The sequence below is a fragment of the Orcinus orca genome, chromosome 21 (assembly GCF_937001465.1).
Source record: "Orcinus orca chromosome 21, mOrcOrc1.1, whole genome shotgun sequence".
Classification (NCBI taxonomy): Eukaryota; Metazoa; Chordata; class Mammalia; order Artiodactyla; family Delphinidae; genus Orcinus; species Orcinus orca.
This window is the reverse complement of record NC_064579.1, coordinates 4,547,855-4,572,226: the sequence shown is the minus strand read 5'-3', so window position 1 is coordinate 4,572,226 and position 24,372 is coordinate 4,547,855. Positions and strand designations below refer to the sequence as shown.

General features: G+C 35.1%; 1 protein-coding gene across 1 annotated transcript in view; it reads right to left on the bottom strand.

The window, feature by feature from the left end:
* LOC101287456 (A disintegrin and metallopeptidase domain 3-like) overlaps nt 1-24,372 on the bottom strand; it is a 122,844-nt gene that overhangs the window by 58,750 nt on the left and 39,722 nt on the right. Inside the window, 5 exon segments of the mRNA XM_049704191.1 lie at nt 2,001-2,140; nt 11,943-12,024; nt 13,135-13,301; nt 13,537-13,608; nt 21,759-21,821. Coding sequence (XP_049560148.1) covers nt 2,001-2,140; nt 11,943-12,024; nt 13,135-13,301; nt 13,537-13,608; nt 21,759-21,821 — 524 coding nt within the window.

Sequence of the window (24,372 nt, the reverse complement as noted above, 5' to 3'; positions counted from 1 at the left end):
ATCTCTCAGTTGCAGGTCTTACCGGTTAGGGTGTCCAATAAGCGTTCAAATCCTTCACCCCTCAGAGAGAATCTCTAGGTTTGAGTTCCCTCCCAATTGTGGGTCACCTTGCTGGGGGTAGGAATTATGGTGAGATTGGTTCTTAGCCTTTCCTACCCTCTTCGATGTGGTTTCTTCTCGTTTGCCCTCTGTGTAGGTGTCTTTTTGTGTGTGTGTGTGTGTGTGTGTGTGTGTGTGTGTGTGTGCGTGTAGGTGTCTTGAGCATGCTTTCTGGTTTTTTCTGAGGCAATTGTTCCATGCGTAGCCATAGAGTTGGCTTGTCTGAGGGTGGACAGAAGTTCAAGTTCTTCCTAACTCACCATCTTGAACCAGAACCTCTATAAATAATTCTTGACATCTCTCTTCCTCTCAGTCTTATGAAACTGCTGTAGATTATTATGAGAATCATTATTTACCAAATACTGTTGCCAAAGTGCTCCAGGTCTCTGCTCAAAACCTGCCAACGTGCACATTTATCAGGAGTTAACATAAATCTTTAAGGCAAAGGGTCCAGAGATAAGAAAGGAAGCTACAAACAAACAAAACAGATGGAACCAGCTGGGACCAAGATGGCGAGGAATCTGACCTCCAACAGACCCTGAGTCTCATTACACACTGATTTTACTATATTAGTTTATTAAATGACACACCTACCAGTGCCTATAAATGGCCACTAAGGAACAAAAAGGATTAATAAAATGGGGCTCCCCACTCCCTCAAACAGCCCTGCCTCTGCCCTTGTGGACTAATGCATACGCCTCCGCATCACCAGCCTCACTCTTCCAGCCTTTGTCCTTACTCTTTAAAAGTAAATCCCTCTCAGCACAGGGTGAGAAGTTGATCTGTGAACTTAGTTCCTGCTTCTCCATTCCTTGCCCACTGAGGAGAGCTTGTGCTGTGTCCATGGATCTCAGCTTCGGTTCGTTACTCTGTTTCTTGAATAAAACAAAAAAAGCACTCTCCCCTGCCCAGGCAGAGAGCCTAGGGTCTATAGGACTTAATTCAGTAACAATATTACTATATTGCTGTTCTTTCTGATATATTTAACATTCATGTTACAAAATATATTATATTATCCATACTGCATAAATCAATTAAAATGTGTTTTTTAAAATTTATCATAAAATCCCAATTTCCACATCATGATTGCTTGCTCAGGCTCTTTCCTACATTTCCTATTACCTCCTGGACTTCTTCCTCTGACTCATGGTTCCTTAGCCTCTTTGTATTTTCCTTTCCTTTTTTGTTTTTTTAAATGTCTATGCCTTTAACATTCCTCCTTACAGTTTCAGCCATTTCTTTTGTTTCTTTGTTTTATCCCTCTCCCAAGCCCTTTTTTCCAGTCTTTTGAGCTCTTAAAATTTTTTGCTATCCAAGTATCACTTCACTTGTTTTCAACAAGTTCTTCACATGACTAGATTTATTTCTTCTCTTTCAGGTCCTAACATAAGTTTTGCCTCATAGAAAACTTCCTAGACCACTTTATCAGAAAGTTTCTCCTCCCCATGTATTCCGTATTTATTTCCCTCCCGGCACTTATCATAAGCTGTTTAAATCTTGTTTATTCTTATTTCAACTGTTTAAGTTTCTGCCCTGATGGACTAATATAAGGTATATAGCTTTTTTCTATCTCGCTAATCATTTATATGACAAACACAATACTTGTAACACAGTACATACTTTAAAATTTTTTTGATAGAATGAATGAATTTCACCTCAAGGTTCTAGCACTCCACACAAAGTCATCATCAATGACTCGATACTATAGCACTGAATATAGAACTATGAAGCACATTTTCTACAATATCCAATACTCATTCCCTTTAATAAGCTTTAAAATAACTTGTATGTATTTAATAAAAATATTCTTATTCCAGTTATACTGAGAGAAATTATTCATCAAGAAATGTAAGAAACACCTCCCAAAAGAAGACAAAGATTTGATAAAAATAACATCTTACATTGCTTCAGGATTCATTATGCATGTAGTTCCTGGACAGTAACAACTGTAGATGTCATTATTATATGTTAATCCCAGGTTAATTCCAAGCAACTGTGCCAAAACAACTGAAAATGCCTCTAAGGTTATCATCTTTGGATACTAAATAGAAATGAAAAACAGAATGGTTGCTTAAGTTATTTTTTCAACCCTTGGTCTTTTCATGTAATTGTGGCCATATTACCTAAATGCAAATACTAATTTAATAAACTAGTATACCAAAGGTCTTAAGATTTTCTTAAGAGCATTTTACAAAGTTAAATTTTGTTATTCTTTTTGAGTAATAGTACTTTCAACCCAAATGGCATTGACAAATAACAAAATAAGATTAATCATATGTTTTCATGACACATTACTGGTTTAATTCTAATAAACTTAAAAAAATATTTCGAGAAGATTAATCATTGTTTCAGTAACTATATCACTTTTAATGTTAACACTGAAAAATACACAGATTCTTAAGGGTTTAACTGACAATCAGTTTTGATGTCAAAAATAGTTTTAGGAGAGAAAATCGAACATCTTTTTTCTAAAGGCAGAATACTTGTATTAAAAAACTAAAACTTCAGAAGTAGTGATACTTCTGATATAAGTGATACACACAAAGCCCTGGTTGGTAATCAATGATGTTTTTAACTGTCTCCATAGTTTTGCCTTTTCCAGAATGTCATAGAGTTGGAATAATACAGTGTGTGGCCCTTTAAAATCGGCTTCTTTCACTAACCACTTTACTTTTAAAACTCCTCCACATCTTTTAATTGCATGATGGCTAATTTTTAAAATACCGAATAATATTCCGTTTTATGGATTAACTCCAGTTTCTCTGTCCATTCACCGATTAACAGACATCTTGTGTGATTTCAATTTTTGGCAATTATAAATAAAGTCGCTATACATAATCATGTCTGAGGATTCTGTGGATGTAAGTTTCCAACTAATTTTTGTAAATGGTATAGAGGACAGCTGCTGGATCATATGGTAAGGCAATATTGAAGTTTATAATAAATTGCCAAATTGTCTATCACAGTGGCTGTACCATTTTGTATTCCCATCAACATGAATGCGACTACCTGTTGCTCCAAATCCTCACAATATTTGGTATCATTAGTTTTGCATGCAAGTACAAAGCTGAATAAGAATGGTAGGTTACATTCTTGCCTTGTTCCGAATCTTAGTAGGAAGCGTTTCATTTCTAAACATTAAGTTGGATGTAAGCTGTATTGTTTTTGTAGACAGTCTTTCTGAAGTTGAGGAAGTTGCTTCTATTGCCACTTTGGTGAGTTTAATCATAAATTGTGTTGGAATTGTCAAATGTGTTTTCTGCATCTATCGATATAATCAAATATTTTCCATTTTAGCTTATTGATAGGATCAATTAAATTAATTGATTTTTACATGATTATCCAGCCCTAAATATCTGAAAAAATTCCAGATATAAATATCAATAGGGAGATATAAAATATTATAAAAAGAAGTTCTGTGGTAAAGTAAAATCAATAAACAAACATTTACTGGAGGTCTTCAAAAGTAGACTTGGTCAGGCAGAAGAAAAATCAGAAATGAAGACAGGTCATTTGAAATCACTTTTTCATGGGAGCAAAAACCAAAAACAAAATGTAGAAAAAGAGACGAGCTTATGGACTCTTAACAAATAGAGCAATACATGCATTATGGGTGCCTCAGAAAGAGAAGAGAGAAAAGAAAGGGACAGGGGGCTTATTTGAGGAAATCACTGACACAAACTTTATAAATCTGAGGACATGCAGATTCAAGAAACTCAATGACCCCTAACTAGGAAAATCAAGAGACCTACGGAGAAATGTATTGTAATAAAACCACTATAAGTCAAAGACAAAGGGATAAATCTTGAAATCAACAAGAGAAAATGAATTGTCAGTTATCAGGGAGGTCTCAAGGTTATTATCGGATTTCTTAGCTGACATTACAGCCCAGAGGTATTGGGAAAAATACATTCAAAGTGCTTAAAGAAAGACTCTGTCAATCAACAATACTGTATCCAGTAAAACTGTCCTTCAAAAAATAATGAAGACTTTTCCAGGAAAGCTGTGGGGGTTTATTACCAACTGACCTAATGTATAAGAAATGAGAAAGGGTGGTCTTCAAGGTTAAAAGGAAGGATGCTCGATAGCAACATAAGGCCAGAAGAAAATTATAAAATCCTCTCATGAAGGTCAGTACATGGATAAACATACTAGCTTATATCTTCATAATTTTGGTGCACATATGCACTTTTAACTCCTATATAGAATTTAAATGGCAGAACTAATATCTATGCAATAACATAAAGAGAAAGATAGAACTGTAAAGGAATAGAGTATATGTATGTAATTGAAGTGAAGTTGTTATCAGTTTTTCAGTTTAAAATTATAAAATTGAGATATTCTTAGTAATTGCATAACTAACCATAACCAAAATATCTACAATATACACAAAAGGAAAAGACAAGGGAACCAATGCATTTCACAATTTAAAAAATCAATGTAACACAAAGTAAGGCAGAAAGAGAAGATGAAAGGGACAAAAAGCTACAGGATATAAAGAAAAAAATTAACAAAACGGCAAAAGTTCTTCCTATTAGTAATTAATTTAGATGTAAATGAATTAAACTCCTCAATTAAAAGACATGTATAGGCTAAATAGATTAAAAAACAGGATTCAACTATGTCACTTTAGATCTGAAGACTCACACAGGTTGAAAGGTTATGGATGAAAAAGATATCCCATGCAAATAGTAACCAAAAGAGGGCTGGGCATGGCTATACTAATATCAAACAAAATATACTTTAAATTCAAGACTGTTAAAAGAGACCAGGAGGAACATTTCATAATGATAAAAGGGTCACTTCACCAAGAAGATACATCATTTAATATTTATGCACCAAACATTACAGCACTAAATATACGAAGCACCTCTTGACCAAATTGAAAGGCTAAATGGACAGCAACATAATAGACTTTAATACTTCACTTTGAATAGTGGACAGAACAATCTGACAAAAGATATTATGTAAATAATGGACAACAGGATAGACTGACTGGTCTTAACTGACATGTGGAACATCCCATCCAACAACAGCAGAACTCATGTTCTTCTCAAGTGCACACAGAAATGTCTCTAAGGTAGACCACTTGTTAGGCTACAGAACAAGTCTGTCAACTTTAAAATATTGAATTTATACAAAGTATATTTTTCTGATGCTGATGGAATGAAACTACAAATTAGTAAGAAAAGTAGAACTTGAAAATCTGCAAATTTGTGGGACTCCAACAACACACCATTAAACACCAATGATTCCAAAGAAGAAATCACAAGGCAAAGTTACAAAATATGCTGAGAAAAAAGAAAATGAAAATACAATATATCCAAACTTATGGGACCAGTAAAAGCTCTGTTAAGAGGGAAGTTTGTGGCAGTAAACAAATACATTAAAAAAGAAGAACTATCTCAAATGAAAAAACATGAGTTTACACATCAGAGAACTAGAAAAATAGGAACAAACTGAACTCAGAAAGATAGAAACTCAGACAGAAAGAAATAATAAAGTTCAAAGCAGGGATAAATAGAATTAGAGAAGAGAAAAAAAATTAATGTAACAAAAAGTTAATTCTTTGAAAACATCAGCATAATTGGCAAACTCTTAGCTAGATTAACTGAGAAAATAAGAGATAAGGCTCACATGACTAAAATAAAAAACAAAAAAGCATACACAAGTCAATACCCTTTTTATGATTAAAAATCCTCAACAAACTAGGAATGTAAGAAAACAACCTCGGGACTTCCCTGGTGGCACAGTGGTTAAGAATCAAGCCCTGGTCTGGGAAGATTCCACATGCCACGGAATAAGTCCATTTGCCACAACTACTGAGCCTGCGCTCTGGAGCCCACGAGCCACAACTACTGAGCCTGTGTGTCACAACTGCTGAAGCCCATGCACCTAGAGCCCGTACTCCACAACAAAAGAAGCCACTGCAACGAGAAGCCCGCAAACTGCAATGAAGTGTAACCCCTGCTCGCTGCAACTAGAGAAGCCTGCGTGCAGCAACAAAGACCCAATGCAGCCAAAAATAAATAAATAAATTAATTAATTAAAAAAAAAGAAAACAACTTCCACATAACACAGAGCATGGAGAAAAGAACATAACTAACATTACACTCAATGGTGAAATCCTGAATGTTTTTCTTCTAATATTATGAGCAAGGTAGGGTACTCACTCTTGCCACATCTGTTTAATATAGTATAGGAAGATCAAACCAGAGCAATTAAGCAATAAAATAAATGAAAGGCTTCTATCTTGGAAAGAAGAAAGTAAAATTATTTCCATTTGCAGATGATATGGTCCCATATGTAGAAATCCACAAATATTCCACATAAAAGAAACTGAGAACTAATAAATGAATTCAGCAAAGTTGCAGGATACAAAATCAGCACAATTGATTGTTTCTATACATTAATAATGAACAATCTGAAAAAATATAACAAAATGATTTCAGTTACAATAACATTAAAAAGAGCAAAACACTTAGGATTGAACCTATCTAATGAGATGAAATACTTGCACATAGACACTGCAAAACATGGCTGAAAGTAAGTACAGAAGACACAAATAAGTGGAAAGACATTCCACAATCATGGACTGAAAGGCTTAACATTGTTAAGATGTCATTACCACCCAAAGCAATCTGTAGATTCAATGAAATCCCTACCACAATCCCAATAGCACTTGGGGGGCAAGAATAGAAACAAATAATCTCAAAATTCGTATGGAATCTCAAGGGACATGAATATGCATAAATTTTTTGAAAAAGAAGAACAAAGTAGGAAGACTCAGATTTCCTGATTTTAAAACATATTACAAAGCTCTAGTAATCATAAGAGTGTGGTATTGGCATAAAGATATATAAATTGAATACAATAGAGAGCCTATAAATAAAACATCATGTATATGGTCAAATGACCTATGACAAGGGTGCCAAGACCACAAAATGGGGAAAAGGACAGTTTCTTCAACAAGAATACTCAATGGAGAAAAGACTGTCTCTTCAAGAAATGGTGATGGGAAAATTAAGTATCCACATACGAAAGAAAGAGTAGGACCCTTATATTACACCATATACAAAAATTAACTCAAAATGATATAAAGATCTAAATGTAAGACAGCAAACTGTGAAACTCCTGGAGGAAAACATGGGGAAAAACTTCACAATATTGGGTTTGACGAAGATTTTGTGGATATGACGCAAAAATCACTGACCTCAGGGGCAGAAATAGACAAACAGGACTAAGCCAAACTTAAACCTTTGTTCTTCAAAAGGCACAATCAACAGAATGTAAAGGCAATCTACAGAAGGGAAGAAAATATTTGCCAATCATTCATCTGATAAGGGGTTAATATTCAAAGTATAAGAACTCCTATATTATCAAAGATTAGCAAACTGAATTCAACAATGCATTAAAAAAATCATACACCATGATCAAGTAGGATTTATCCCAGGGGTGAAAGGATGGTTCAGTATCCACATATCAATCCATGTGATACACCACTTTAAAATTTCAAAAAGAAAAATGATACAATCCTCTCAACAGAGGCAGAAAAAGCCTTTGACAAAATTCAACATCCATTTATGATAAAAACTCACCACAAAGTGGGTATACAGGGGCCATACCTCAACATAATAAAGGCTATATATGACATGCCCACAGCTCAGTTGTGAAAATCTGGAAGTATTTCCTTTAAGATCAGGAATGGGATAAGGATGCCCACTCTTACTACGTTTACTCAACATAGTATTGAAAGTCCTTGCCACAGCAATCAGACAAGAAAAAGAAATTTAAAAATCCATATTTGAAGGGAAGAAGTAAAATGGTCACACTGTTTGCAGGTGACATGATACTGTATAGACAGAATCCTGAAGACAGACCCCCAAAATTACTAGAGGTCACCAATGAACATGCTTAAGTTGCCAGATAAAAATTAATTTACAGAACTATGTTGCATTTCTATAAACTAACAACAAACTATCTGAAAGAGAAATTAAGAAAAACATCCCATTTACAATCACATCACAAAGATTAAAATATCTATGAATAAATCTAGCGAAGGAGAAAAAAGACCTATCCTTGGAAAACCGTGACACTGATGAAAGAAACCGAATACAGCTCAAATAGATGAAATTATATACTGTATTTAAAGATTTGAAGAATGAATATTGTTAAAATAACCATATAGCACAAGACAGTACAGATTCACTGCAATTCCTATCAAAATACCAACGGCATTTTTTACAGAACCAGAGTAAACAATTCCAAAATGATTATGGAAACACAAGAGCCTGAATAGCCAAAACAATCTTAAGAAAGAAGAAAGTTAGAGGTACCACACTGCCTGATTTTAAACTTTACTACAAAGCTAAAGTAATCAAAACAGTATGGTACTGGGACAAAAACAGACCCATAGTTCACTGGCATAGAATAGAATAGAGAGCTCAGAAATGAACCCACAATTATATGGGCAATTAATCTCTGGTAAAGGAGGCAAGAATATATAATAGGGAAAAGACAGCATCTTCAAGAAATAATGTTGGGAAAACTGGACAGCTACATGCAAACGAATCAAACTGGACTATTCTCTTACATCCTGCACAAAAATAAATTCAAAACAGTTTAAAGACTTGAATGTAACACCTGAAAACATAAAACTTCTGGAAGAACACACAGGCAATAAGCTCTTTGACATCTTAGTAACTTTTTTTATCTGTCTCCTTTGACAAGAAAAACAAAAGGGAAAAATAAACAAATTAGACTACATCACACTTAAAAAGCTTCTGCAGAGTAAAGAAAACTATTAACCAAACTAACAGGACACCTACTGAATGGGAGGAGATAATTGCAAATTATATAGCTGATTAGGGGTTAATATTAAAATTACACAAAGAACACACACAACTCAACACTGAAAAAGCCAACCCAATTAAAATATGAGCAGAGGATCTGAATAGACATTTTTCCAAAGAAGACATACATATGGCCAACGGGCACATGAAAACATTCCTAAACATCACTAATCATCAGGGAAATGCAAATCAAAACCGGAATGAGATATCATCTCACACGTGAGAGAACTGCCATTATCAAATAAAAACAACCCACAACTATTGTTGAGGATGTGGAGAAAAGGGAATTCTTGTGCACTCCTTGTGGGAATGTCAGTTCACGCTGCCACTATGGAAAACAGTACAGAGATTCCTCAAAAAATTAAAAATAAAATTACCATATGATTCAACAATTCCACTCCTTGGTATTCACCATAAGAAAACAAAAGCACTAAAGGAAAAAATATATGCACCCCTATGTTCATTGCAGCATTATTTATGATAGTCAAGGTATGGAAGCAACCTAAGTGTCCATCAATAAAAGAATGGATAAAGAATAAATATATGTATACACACACACACACACACACACACACACACACACACACACACTGGAATACTACACAGCCATAATAAAGGACATCTTGCCATTTGAGACAACATGGATGGACCTAGAGCATATAACAGTAAGTATAACATGTCAGACAGAGAAACACAAATACTGTACAATTTAACTTATATGTGGAATCTAAAAACAAATGAAAAAGCATAACAAAGCAGAAACAGGGACTTCCCTGGTGGCACAGTGGATAAGACCCTGGGCTCCCAATGCAAGGGGCCCGGTTCAATCTCTGGTCAGGGAACTAGATATCACATGCATGCTGCAACTAAGAATTCGAATGCTGCAACTAAGGAGCCTGTGTGCCGCAACTAAGGAGCTGGCAAGCTGCAACTAAGGACCCCGGGGGCTACAACTAAGGAGCCTGCCTGCCGCAACTAAGACCCAGTGCAACCTAATAAGTAAATATTTTTTAAGAAACGAATTATTATTAAAAAAATTGCTGAAACAGAGTTACAGATACAGAGGACAAACAGGTGGCAGCCAGAGTGGAGGGGTTTGGGTAAGGAAAGAAAAAGGTGAAATAGATTAAGAGATACAACTTCCAACTGCAAAATAAATGAGTCACGGGCACAAAATGTAGTTTGGGGAATACAGTCAATAACTATGTAATATCTTTGTATGCTGACATGTCATTTCTAGAGTTATTGTGGTGATCATTTTGAAGTGTATAGAAATATCGAATTACTACGTTGTGTTAAAGAAACTAACATAGTGTTGTAGGTCAATTATAATTCAAAACAAACAAATAAACTCATACAAAAGAGACTAGATTTGTGGGTACTGGGAGCGGGGGTTGAGAGGAGGGGGAACTGGATGAAGGCAATGCAAAGTTACAAAAAAAAAAAGGAACTCCTATAGCTCAACAACAAGAAAATCAAATAATCCAATTAAAAAATGGGCTAAGGTCTTGAATAAATATTTCTCCAGAGATGATATACAAAACACCAAAAAGCATATGAATAGATGCTCAATATCACTAGTGATCATAAAAATACAGTCAAGGGGCTTCCCTGGTGGCGCAGTGATTGGGAGTCTGCCTGCCGATGCAGGGGACACGGGTTTGTGCCCTGGTGCGGGAGGATCCCACGTGCCGCGGAGCGGCTGGGCCCATGAGCCATGGCCGCTGAGCCTGCGCGTCCGGAGCCTGTGCTCCGCAATGGGAGAGGCCCGTATACCACACACACACAAAAAAATACAGTCAAAACCACAATGTGATATCACCTCATACCTATTACAATAGCTAACAACAACAAAAAAAACAACTGTTAGTGAGGCTGTAATGAATAAAATATATTCTGTGAAATGCTGGTGGGATTATAAAATGGTGCAACCACTATGGACATCAGTATAATGATTCCTCATAATATTAAAACTGAAATACCATATGACCCAGCAAACCCACTTCTGGGTAAATGTACAAAGTAACTGAACTCTATCTCCGAGGGATATCTGCACTCCCATCTCCCATGTAAAGTGCAGCATTATTCATAATAGCCAAGATATGGAACCAGACTAAGTGGTCATTGACATATGAATGCATAAAGAGAATGTTTCTATATATGGATAAATGTATACTATGATAGGATTTATATATATAATTCATATAAATATATATGTATATAAATATCATGAAATATTATTCAGCAATACATAGAATGAAATCCCACCATTTCAAAAATATGGATGAACCTGGATGTATTATTTTAAGAGAAATAAGCCAGACACAGAGAAACAAATATTTTATGATCCACCTTATATGTGGGATCTAAAAATATCATACTCACAGAAGCAGGCAGTAGAATGGTGGTTGCCAGAGGGTAGAGGTGTGGAATATGGGGCCTCGTTGGTCAAAGGGTACAGACTTTCATTTAAGCAAGGTGAAAGTTCTAAACATCTGTTTCACAACAATGTAAATAGACAACACTACTGCACAGTGCACTTATAATTGTTAAGATGGTCAATTTTATGTGATATGTATTTTACCACAATAAAAAAACCGTTTAAAAATGATAACACTTGAGGATTAAAGTAAAAAATAAAGCACTGTAGGGCTTCCCTGGTGGCGCAGTGGTTGAGAGTCCGCCTGCCGATGCAGGGGACACGGGTTCGTGCCCCGGTCCGGGAAGATCCCACATGCCGCGGAGCGGCTGGGCCCGTGAGCCATGGCCGCTGAGCCTGCGCGTCTGGAGCCTGTGCTCCGCAATGGGAGAGGCCACAACAGTGAGAGACCTGTGTACCGCAAAAAAATTAAAAATAAAAAAATAAAGCACTATAAAAAATATTAATTTAATAAAATGGTAGATACACTATATGTACTTCTGTTCCTTGAAGTGGATATTAAATTTCAAACTGTGATATAGTTACTGGAGAGATGGGAATAAAATGCTTACCAGAGCGATTCCTGCAGCAAACTTTGGATCGCATGCCATTCCATGATATGTTGCTCCTACATAATTAGGATGGTCCCTATAACTAAATAATAAAATTTTTCTTGTGGATAAACGCACTTTAAATTTTTAAAAACTTAATGATCTTTTAAGAATTGGATTCCTCAATAATGCTGCTGCTTTCTTTTAGACGTGAATATTATGTATCATGTCTAATGCTTTCAATCATTTTGTATTTGGGTAATCTCCCATGGTGCCTACAAAATTAAGTTCTAAAGGCAACTTTAGCATCGTATGATACACAGCTTAAAATCCAGCAGTGCCTAATCCTTCCAGAAATTAATCACCACTGTTGTCAACACTGGATGGATATAATGCAAAGACATAAAAGTCAGGGTAGATTACTGCCATGATTCGCAGGTTGTAAAACCTTAGACTGCATGAAAAGTGTTGGATTGGAGGACAGAATGAGAAAGACAATATGCAGCACAGTCACTAGGAAAAAGAGAGATGGGATGTGTTGTGTCCTCACACATTTCAGTCCTTAGTTAATGCTGCTCTCCATCCCCAAGCCTGACCTTAAATTCCACAGAGACACCCAGAGATTCATAAATGTATTCCATATTGCTTAAGATCTTCAGAATCGTGTTTCTGTTTTTTCCATCGAAAATAATCAAACTAGTAAAATAAAAATCTATATAAAGACTCGTGACAGTTACAGTTACTCGTGACAGTTACAAGCAGTTAAACAGCTACACTTTAGATCAGGATAGAAATACCATTAGGTCACCACATTACCATACTTATGTTTTCCAGTGTAACCAGCTTTACATGCAATTATTGCATTCTGTTAACTAATGTATGCTTTATTTAATGTTAAAATGCTGGTTTCAATTATCTACCTCTGAGAAAATCTTTAAAACCATAGAGGCCCTATGTTTTCCCGAGGCTTTACATATTATCAGTTCTTTAAATTTCCATAGGTAAGCAGCCCACTCTGAGGATAATGGCCTACAATGCTTTCGTGTCTTACATTTTATTAGATTTTTACAGCTTGCATTTTGCCAACACAGTACCCACATAATCTATTTTTGAGATGTCTTGTCATCATAAATAATAAATTTTGTATATAATTTTCATGGTTAACTTACAAGTAATTTGATAAACTTTATACCAATGAAAATAAATCACTTACATTAATAAGTATGGCATATCATGGGACCTTTGAAGTAAAAATTTTTCTCTCCATGACACAAATCTTTGTAGAACTTCATTAGCATCCCCATTAGTTGAAATCTTATTTTGATCTGACCAGAGCTCCAGAGAACTTAATGTAACCAACACTTTAAGCTGAGAATACATCTGAAAACAGAAGATACATGATATATGGTTTTAGGTAATCATAAATATAACACTATATTTCTCTATGTAATGCTAATATATTCGATTTACTAATTTTTAGAGATGAAATCCATCGGTGGAAGAAACTAGTTGGTAGGACTACATAGTTTATAAAAGTGCATATGCTATTTATTCAAACAATGCTACTGTATTAATATGAATGTTTCTTATTTAAATATGAAACATAAATACTCACAGTGTTGATGAGACTAAAGGTATGGACAACTTTCTCAGATGCAAGTGCCACTTCAGAGCCCATATAATCATACTGAAAGGCAAATTTTGTTTTTTAATCACTAATAAAAATGACTAAACTACCACATTTCAATGGGTATAAAAATGTTAAAATAATGCAGTGCTCAAGTGAAAGGACAAAAGCAGAATTAAGACTTATCACATGCTTAGTAAGTTCTAGATTTAAGCCTAGGGACATTACATATTAAAATGTGATGGTGATGAGTATCTTCTTCTTTATGCATGTAGTTATTTAGGATCAAAAGTTAAGGTTCCAAGACTGCATAACTAATAAGGGTAAGAACCAGGACTCAAATCTCTAACTAAACTCCTAAGTCTTTTTTGCCTGCTCAACTGTGTTGCCATCTTTTGTCTTCATTCCCATAAGACAACATGACTGTATATCCTGGAGAAAAACATGTACTTTCTAAACACAGAGCTCTGAGCACTACATAGTGAACAATTTCAAGAACATGTCTTCATTCAAGGGAAAAAAATCACAACATTTTTCACTGAAACATTTCTAATTTTGTGTGCACACATATTTCTAAGCTTACTTATAATTAATGGTAGAGCAACTATATATATACATATATATATATATACACACACACACATATATAATTTAACAAATTTAGATATAGAAAATTACAATCATAGTGAGGGATTTTTACATAGTTCTCATAACCGTTAATAGCTCAAGCTGACAAATTTACAACAAGCAGCAAATTTACAGCAAAAATATTAAAGGTTTTAAAAACTCAAGCAAGCTTTGATATAATATGCATATATACAAGCTTATATAAAAAATGAGAGGGATATTTTTAAAGTATACCTGAAAGTTTTATATAAATTGACTCATATTAGGCCATAAAACATCGGAATATAAAACACAGTATCACTTAGCTCACATCATCCAACCACAATGCAATCAAGTAAACTTGATTGTAAACTTGATAAAAAGTATTTCAATGATGTTATTTTTACTTAGATGGATAACTTGATTGTGGATATATATGATTTTATTCTATGTAAATGCACACTGAAAAAAAAGCTACAAATGCAATTTACAACTTACTTTCACATGGAGACAGCACAAGTAACAAAGGGAAACAGTATTAATAAATCTGAGTAGAGAGAATATAGCTGTTCTTTGTATTATTCCTATTCCTGTTTCCAAATACAATATTTAAAAATAGAGATAAAATAAAGATACTTTCAGATGAACAAAAACTGAATTCAAATGAATTACTACAGGTTAAACAGAAATATCAGAAAAACCAACCTGTGAGAAGGAGAAGAAATGTAGAGTTTGGAAATAGTAAATATGAAATATGTTTTTCCTTTCCTTAATTTCTTTAAAAAACAATTGGATATTTAATGTAAAATAATTTATTTTGTGGTTGATTACACAAGAAGAAATAAGACAGACTACAGTAATATCATAAGGGGTTACACAGGATTTTACTGATGAAACATGTTTACATTTAAAAAAATATATTATTGAAGTACAGTTGATGTACAATATTATATAAGGTACAGATGTACATCACAGTGACTCACGATTTTTAAAGGTTATACTTCACTTATAGTTGTTATAAAATATTGGCTATATTCCCTGTGTTGTGCAATATATCCTTGTAGCTTATTTGCTTTATACATAATGGTGGATACCTCTGAATCCCTACCTCTATTGTGCCACTCCCCATTCCCTTTTCCCAATGGTAACCACTACTTTATTCTCTATATCTGTGAGTCTGTTACATTTTTGTTATATTCCTAGTTTCCTTTATTTTTTAGATACCACATATAAATGGTATCATACATATTTGTCTTTCTCCCCGTGACTTATTTCACTTAGCATAACAGAGCCTCCAAGTTTATCCATCCTGTTGCAAATGGCAAAATTTCATTACTTTTTATGGTTGAGTAGTATTCCATTGTGTGTGTGTGTGTGTGTGTGTGTGTGTGCGCGTGTGTGTATCACATCTTTATCCATTCATATGTTGATGGGTATTTAGGTAGATTCCATACCTTCGTTATTGTAAATAACGCTGCTATGAACACTGGGGTGCATGTATGTTTCCAATTAATATTTTCATTTTTTTCAAATATATAACCAGGAGTATAATTGCTGCATCATATGTTAGTTCTATTTTAAATTTTTTGAGGAACTGCCATACTGTTTTCTACAGTGGTTACATCAATTTACATTCCCTCTAACAGGTGTACAAGGGTTCCTTTTTAACCACATTTGTTATTTGTGGCCTTTTTGATGATAGCCATTCTGATAGGTGTGAGGTGACATCTCATTGTGGTTTTGATTCGCATTTCTCTGATAATCAGTGATGTTGAGTATCTTTTCATGTGCCTGTTGGCCATCTGCAGGTCTTCTTGGGAAAAAATGTCTATCCAGTTCTTTTACCCATTTTTTTTTTTAATCGGGTTGTCTTTTGATATTGAGTTGTATGAGCTATTTATATATTTTGGATGTTAATCCTTTATCAGTCATATAATTTGCAACTATTTTCTCCCATTCAGTAGGTTCACTTTACATTTGTTTATGGTTTCCTTTGGTGGGCAAAAGCTTTTAACTTTAATTAGGGACCATTTGTTTATTTTTTTCTTTTGTTTTCTTTGCCCAAGGAGACAGATGAAAAAAACCAAACCAAAACAAAACAAAAAAACATTGCTATGATTTACGACAAAGAGTTTTCTGCCTATATTTTCTTCTAGGAGTATTATGCTCTCCTGCCTTACATGAAGTCTTTAATCCATTGTGAGTTTATTTTTCTATATTGTGTGAGAAAATGTTCTAATTTCAGTCTTTTACATGTAGCTGTCCTGTTTTCCCAGCACCACTTATTGAAAAGACTGTTTTTTTCTCCATTGTACATTCTTGCCTCTTTTGTTGTAGATTAATTGACCATAAGTGCATGAGTTTATTTCTGGGCTCTTTATTCTCTTCCAGTGATCTATGTGTCTGTTTTTGTTCCTGTATCATACTATTTTGATTACTGCAGATTTGTGGTATAGTCTACAGTCAGGAAGTGTGATGCCTCTCTCTGTTCTTCTTCCTCAGCACTGCTTTGGCTATTCGCAGTCTTTTTTGTTTCCATACAAACTTTAGAATTATTTTTTCTAGTTTTGTGAAAAATGCCATTGGTATTTTGATAGGGATTACATTGAATCTGTAGATTGCCTTGGATAGTATGGTCATTTTAACAATAGTAATTCCTCCAATCTATGGAAACAGTGTATGTTTCCATCTGTTTGTGTACAGGTCTTTCACCTCCTCAGTTAGATTTATTCCTAGGGAGTATTCTTTTACATGTAGTGGTAAAAGGAGATAGTTTTCTTAATTTTTCCTTCTGATAGTTCACTGTTAGTCTATAGAAATGCAACTGATTTCTGTATATTAATTTTGCATCCAGAAACCTTATGAAATACATTGATGAGCTCTCCTAGTTTTTGGCGGTGTCTTTAGGATTTTCTATGCATAGTATCATGTCATCTGCAAACAGTGACTATTTTACTTCTTCCTATCCAAGTTGGATTGATTTGATTTCTTTTTCTTGCCTGATTGCTGCGGCAAGGACTTCTAATACTATGTGGAATAAAAGTTGTGAGCAAGGACATGTTCGTCTTGTTCCTGATCTTAGAGGAAGTGCTTTCAGCTTTTCACCATGAAGTATGATGTTAGCTGTGGGTTTGTGCTAATATGAGCTCTATTATGTTGAGGTATGTTCCCTCTATGCCCCCTTTCTGGAGAGTTTTTCTCATAAATAGAGGTTGTATTTTGTCAAAAGCTTTTTCTGCATCTTTTGAGATGAACATCTGTTTTTTTATGTGGCTGTTGGCTATCTGTAGGTGTAACACACTGATTTTTTGGTGGATATTGAAAAATCCTTGCATCCCTGGGATAAATTCCACTTAATCATGGTGTATGACCCTTTTAATGCCTTGTTGGAATTGGTTTGCTAATATTTTGTTGAGGACTTTTGCATGTATGTCCATCAGTGGTATTGGCCTGTAATTTTCCTTTTTTGTGATATCTTTGTCTGGTTTTCATACCAGGGTGATGCTTACTCTCGCAGAGTAAGTTCAGAAGGGTTCTTTCCTCTCCAATTTTGTGGAATCATTTGAGCAGGACAGATGCTAACTCTTCTCTTAACTGTTTGGCAGAATTCACCTGTGAAGCCATCTGGTCCTGGACTTTTGTTTGCTGGGAGTTTAAAAATTACTGATTCAAATTCATTACTGGCAATTGTTCTGTTCTTATTTTCTATTTCTTCCTGGTTCAGTCTTAGGAGATTGAACATTTTTAAGAATTTGTCCATGTCTTCTAGGTTGTACATTTTATTGGCATACAGTTGTTCACTGTAGTCTCTTATGATCTTTTGTATTTCTGTGGTGTCAGTTGTAACTTCTCTTTCATTTCTGATTGTACTGATATGGGCCCTCTCTCCTTTTCCTTGATGAGTCTGCCTAAAGTTTTATCAATTTTGTTTATCTTTTCAAAGATTCAGCTCTTAGTTTCATTGGTCTTTTCTATTGTTCTTTTATACCTATTTCATTTATTTCTCTTCTGTTCTCCTTATGCTTTCTTTCCTTCTACTAATTTTGAGTTTTATTTGTTCTTCTTTTACTAATTCCCTTGGCTGTAAGGTTAGGTTGTTTGAGATTTTTCATGTTTTCTGAGACAAGCTAGTGTCTCTATAAACCTCTCTCTCAGAATTGCTTTTGCTGTGTCTCAGATTTCTGGATCACTGTGTTTTGCTTTTCATTTGTCTCCAGGAAGTTTTTATTTCCTCTTTGGTTCTACAGTGACCCATTGGTTGTTTAGTAGCATATTGTGTAGCCTCCATGTGTCTGGGGGTCTTTTGCAGTAGTTTTCTTGTAGTTCATTTCTAGTCTCATAGCATTGTGGTCAGAAAAGATGCTTGATATGAATTCAATTTTCTCAGATTTACCGAGGCTTGTTTTATAGTCTAGCATGTGATCTATCCTGTACAATGTGCCATGTGCAGTTGAAAAGAATGTGCATCCTGCAGCTTTTGGATGGAATGACCAATATATCCATTTGGTCAAATGTGTCACTTACGGCCTTTTATTCCTTACAGATTTTCTGTCTGGATGATCTGTTCACTGATGCAAGTGGGGCACTAAATTGCCTACTGTTATTGTGTTACTGTCAATTTCTCCCTTTATGTCCATTGATATTTGCTTTACAGATTGAGGTGTTCCTATGCTGGGTGCATGTATATGTACAATCGATATATCTTCTTTTTGGATTGATGCCTTGATCATTATGTAGTGTCCTTCTTTGTCTCTTGTAACAGTCTCTTTTTAAAAACTATTTTGTCAGATATAAGTATGTCTAACCTGTCTTTCTTTTGATTTGTTTTTGCACGGAATACCTTTTTCCATCCCCTCCCTTTCAGTCTGTGTGTCTTTAGATCTGGAGTGACAGTCTTGCAGGCCATACGGGTCTTGTTTTTGTATCCATTCAACCACTCTATTTCTTTTTTTATTGGAGCGTTTAGTCCATTTACATTTAAAGTAATTATTGATATGTGTGTTCTCATTTCCATTTTGCTAATTGTTTTGGACTTGTTTTTAGTAAGTCTTTTTTGTTCCTTTCTTCTTCTTTTGTTCCCTTTTCATATGATTTGAAGACTATCTTTAGTGTTATGTTTGGATTCCTTTTACTTTTGTGTATGTGTATCTAGTATAGGTTTTTGGTTTGCAGTTACTGCGAGGTTTTTATAAAGATATAGATATATAGATATGAATGACTGTTTTAAGTTGCTGATCTCTTAATTTCAAACACATTTTAACAACCATGCATGAATACTCTCCTCCCCTCACAATCACTGTTTTTAATATCTTATTTTACATCTAATTGCTTTATGTATCTCCTTATTCCTTATTCTGGATATAGGTGATTTTGTTAAAAGACATAAGTCTTTTAACCTTCCTTCCAGCTTTGCATGTGAGATGATATCCTACTTTTACTGTACGTTTGCTTTTACTAGTGAGCTTTTTTCTTTCATAATTTTTATGTTTCCAGTTTTTGGACCTGGCTTTTTTCTTAAGCAAAATTGTTTTGACATTTCTTGTAACACTGGTTTTGTGTTGCTGAACTCTTTTAGGTTTTGCTTGTCTGTATAGATTTGGATCCCTGTATCAAATTTGAATGAGAGCCTTGCTGCATACTGTATTCTTGGTTGTAGGTTTTTCACTTTCAACACGTTAAATATATTGTGCCACTCCCTTCTGGACTGCAGAGTTACTGCTGTAAAGTCAGCCGATAGCCTTATGGGAATTCCTTTTTATGTTATTTGTTGTTTTCCTTTTCCTGCTTCCAATATTCTCTTTTCATCTTTAATTTTTGTCATTTTTATTACTATATGTTTTGGTATGTTCATCTTTGGGTTAATCCTATATGGACTTTCTGGGCTTCCTGGATCTGGATATCTGTTTCATTTCCCATGTGAGGAAAGTTTTCAGCTATTATGTCTTCAAATATGTTTTCAGTTCCTTTCTCTCTCTCTCTCTCTTCTCCTTCTGGGACCCCTAAAATGCAAGTATTAGTGTGCTTGACGTTGTCCCGGAGGTCTCTTAAACAGTCCTCATTTCCTTTCATTCTTTTTCCTGTTCCACATCTGTAATTTCCATTACTCTGTCTTCCAGCTCATTGATCCATTCTTCTGTATCATTTAGTCTACTATTGATTCCTTCTAGTGTATTTTTCATTTCAGCTATTGTATGCTTCATCTATGTTTGGTCATTCTTTATATTTTCTAACTCTTTGCTCAAAATTTCTAACATTGCTCTTGCTCTGTGCATCCATTCTTCTGCCAAGTTCTTTGATCATCTTTACGAGCACTACCATGACCTCTTTCTCAGGTAGGTTGCCTGTCTCCACTTCACTTAGATCTTCTTGTGGGCTTTGATCTTGTTCCTCCATCTGGAACGTGTTCCTCTGTAGCCTCATTTTGCCTAAGTTAGTATTTGTATGTTTATGTACCTGATAAGTTGGTTGTGTTTCCTAATGCTGGAGAGTGGCCTTTTGCAGGAGACCTCCTGCGTGTTCCAACAGCATTCTCCACTCTCTTCACCTGTGGTATAGACTCAGGTGGTTCCCCAATGTGGGCTGTGTGGGTCTTCCTGTTGTGGCAGGCTGACTATGTGGGAAGTCTGGTGGGTTTGCTTGGCCCCTGGTTCAGGTGGTTGCCAGTGCTGCCTCAGGCACAGGCTCCCAGCTGCTGGTTGTCAGGACCAGGTCATAAGGCAGCTGACTGTGAAACTCCAGGGGGCTCTGGGGATAGTGCTGGCTCACTGCTGTATGGAGTCAAGGTCCAGAAGACTCCAGGGCTGTAGCCCTCCCACTGGTGGGTGAAGCCAAGTCCTGGGGTTCCTGCCACTCTACTGGTAGGCAGAGCTGGGTCCTGGAGTCTGGTTGCAGGGCCCAGGGGTCCCAGAGCTAGTGTCATATCATTATTCCCTGTTAATACTTTTATAAAAACTATTTAAAGATCTGAATATTTCCTTTTATGCAAAAAACCTAGAACATCATGAAACTCATTGAGAGACTTATACAAAATTACTAGTGATAATGGACAAAGCAAGTTTTTTCATTAACTTGCTGCCTGCCCATAAGTTTTTGCTAAAACTAATTGTATAAACAAAAAGTTCCATAATCAAATATGTTCCTATGAATTATTCTTCCTATTTTTTAAAAATGGAATTTCCAACAGAGAACCCAAGCAATTACACAGCATAAAATAATCTTATAAAATATAATATTTAATAAAAGGATCTTCAATTGAGTAATAAATGAAATAGCTTATTTTAAAATGGAAATTGATTTAAGGAAGAGTTTCACCACAATTTTGGGTGGATCCAGAAGTATATGCAACTAGTTATAATCCAATAGATTACAGTGCAATACAATCCTCCCTTATATATGAAATTTTACATTCTTTCTATTAAATATTGGTATTGATTCCCCCATGCCAATGGAAAGGCAATTGACAACATTTTTTATGTACTGCTATACTGAGATACAGATTTTGAACAGAGTGACGTATATCTGCATTGCAAATAAAGATTCTTTTACATATCCCCTTTCAATTTAAATACAAAAAAGATACAATGAAATATATCAATAATGCATACCAAGGCTTTATCCATAATGACTTGTATTTTCAGAACTCTTTTCAACAGCACACCAGAATTTTTCTGCAAAACAGAGAACATGAATTAAATAAAACATTTAAAAATTTTTACATTGTTTGTAATTTTCATGTACATTATATAATTATATACATACAGACACACACACACACACATACAGAGTTATAGATAGATACACAGACAGAAAGATAGAGAGATATAGGTAGATAGATAGTTAGGTGGTAGATACATATACAAATACATAAAGCTATAGATATTAGAGAAATAAGAGGATTGATGCCCACTGAGTAAATAAGCTGGTGAGATTCTGTATGAAAATTTTAGGAACAAATCAGAAGCTTTCACCTTATATTCTTGAGAATTAGAATCCTCAAAAAAGTGACTGAAATGAGGGAGAATCCTTGTTCCTTCCTCTGAAAACCTTCCTCTTGGTCCCTCACCCCAACCTTCAAGCTAAACAAATTCCCATCAACTTTCCCCCTAACGTTACCTCTATTTTATCATCATTTTTGTACTTGTAATTATTTATATTAACTTTATTGTGGCCTACCCTCAATAAAATGCATCTATTTTAAGAATAAAGTTACATGAACTGGTAGCAATATTTACACCCATGCAACCATTTCCATCACTAAAATAAATAATGTTTCCATCACCCTCTTCCAAGTTAATAGCCTACAAGTCTCAAGGCAACCAGTGATCTGCTTTCTCTCACCATAGGTTACAATAACTTACCCTAGAATTTCACACAAATGGAGTCATATTGCATGTCTTCTTCTATATCTGGCTTCTTTCACTCAGCACACATCTGTGTTGCTGTGATTATTAGTGATCCATTTGTTTTTATTGCTACGAAGTGTGCCATTTTAGAAACACACAACAGTTTGTTTATACATTTAACTATTGATGATCCTTTGGATTATTTAATCATCTTAGCTATTGTAAATATAGTGGCTATGAATATCCATGTACAGGTCTTTGGGCAGTTATAGTCTTTCATTCTTTCTTGGTTACTTAGAATTGGAAAACCTGATCCGCATGATACTTGTATATGTGTAAAGTAGTACAAAAGTTCCAGATTACTTTCTAAAGTAGTTTGATCATTCTGCTTTTTCTCCAAGAACTAATAAGAATGTCAATTGCTCCACATTCTTGCCTGTATTTGGTATTGTCAATCTTTTGCATTGCATGCATTCTTGTCAGTCTGTACCAAGATCTCACTGAGGTTTTAATTCACAGTTCTTGGGTGATTAATGATGTTGAACATTTCTTCACAGGCTTATGGCTCATTAATGTGGTTTTTCCAAGTCCCCTACTAGAAATTTTATGTTTAGCCTTGACTATGCTCTAATTCATGTTTTTGGAATAAGGGTCAATTCCCATTTTATTCCACGTGGAAATCCAATCTTCTTGCATCATTTGATGAAGAGATCATTCTTTACTTTTCAAAGGCCTTAGCACCTTTGTGGATAATAATTTTGGCAAGAGCACTTGGGTCTACTTCTCATCTATTGTGCTCCACTGTCCTATACGCCTACCCTTATACCAAAAACACGATATGTTTCTCCACAGCAGGGGTCAGCAAAAGACGGCCCATGGTATAACCACCTGTCTGTAAAAAAATATTTTATTGGAACACAGCCACTCCCATTTGTTTATAGTTTGTCTATGCTGATTTCACGCTGCAAACGGTGAGTGAAGTAGCTGCGACAGAACATATGCCCCACAAGCCTGAAATATTTACTATCTGGCCGCTTAAGAAAAAGCAATGTAAGTCCTTCACCTTGTTCTTTTTTTCAATTTTCAAAACTCTTTGACTCTTCTAGGTATTTGCATCTCCTTATGAATTTGAGAATCAATTTCTACAAAATGTCTTCTGGAATTTTGATTGGGATTACACTGAATCTACAGATCAATTTGGGGAAAATGAATATCTTATCTTTCTTTTTCCCTGTGACTTTGCTAGACTCTCTTAATTAGTCCGGATTGCCTTAATGGAGGTTCTTTAGGACTTTCTATGTAGAGAGTTAGATCACTAAAGAAATAGGGTTATTTTTCCTTTCAAAAATTTATACCCTTTATTATTATTCTTTGTCCTTTTGCACTACCTAAGAACTCTAGTAAAATGTTGACTGGAAGTAGTGAAGGCAAACAGCCTTGCATTATCCCTAATCTCAGGGTGGTTTTCTTCCATTTGGGGCTATAACAACTATACCATAGACTAGGTGGCTTAAACCACAAACATGTATTTCTGACATTTCTAGAGGCTGGAAACTTCAAGATCAACACACCAGGAGATGTGATGGCTGGTGACACCACTCTTCCTACTTTGCAGATCTCCTGTACACTCATGTGATGGAGAGCAGAGAGAGGGATCCCGTGCCTCTTCCTTTTTGTATAAGAGCATTAATCCCACCATGAGGGCCCCACCCTCATACATAATCTAACCCTAATTACTTTCCAAAGGCTTCAACTCCTAATACCGTCCTATTGAAAGTTAAGGTTTCAAAACATGAATTTTGGGGGAACACAAGCCTGCAGTCCATAACAGGAGCAAAGCATTCAGTTATTTACATTCTTTACGTTAGCTGTGGAT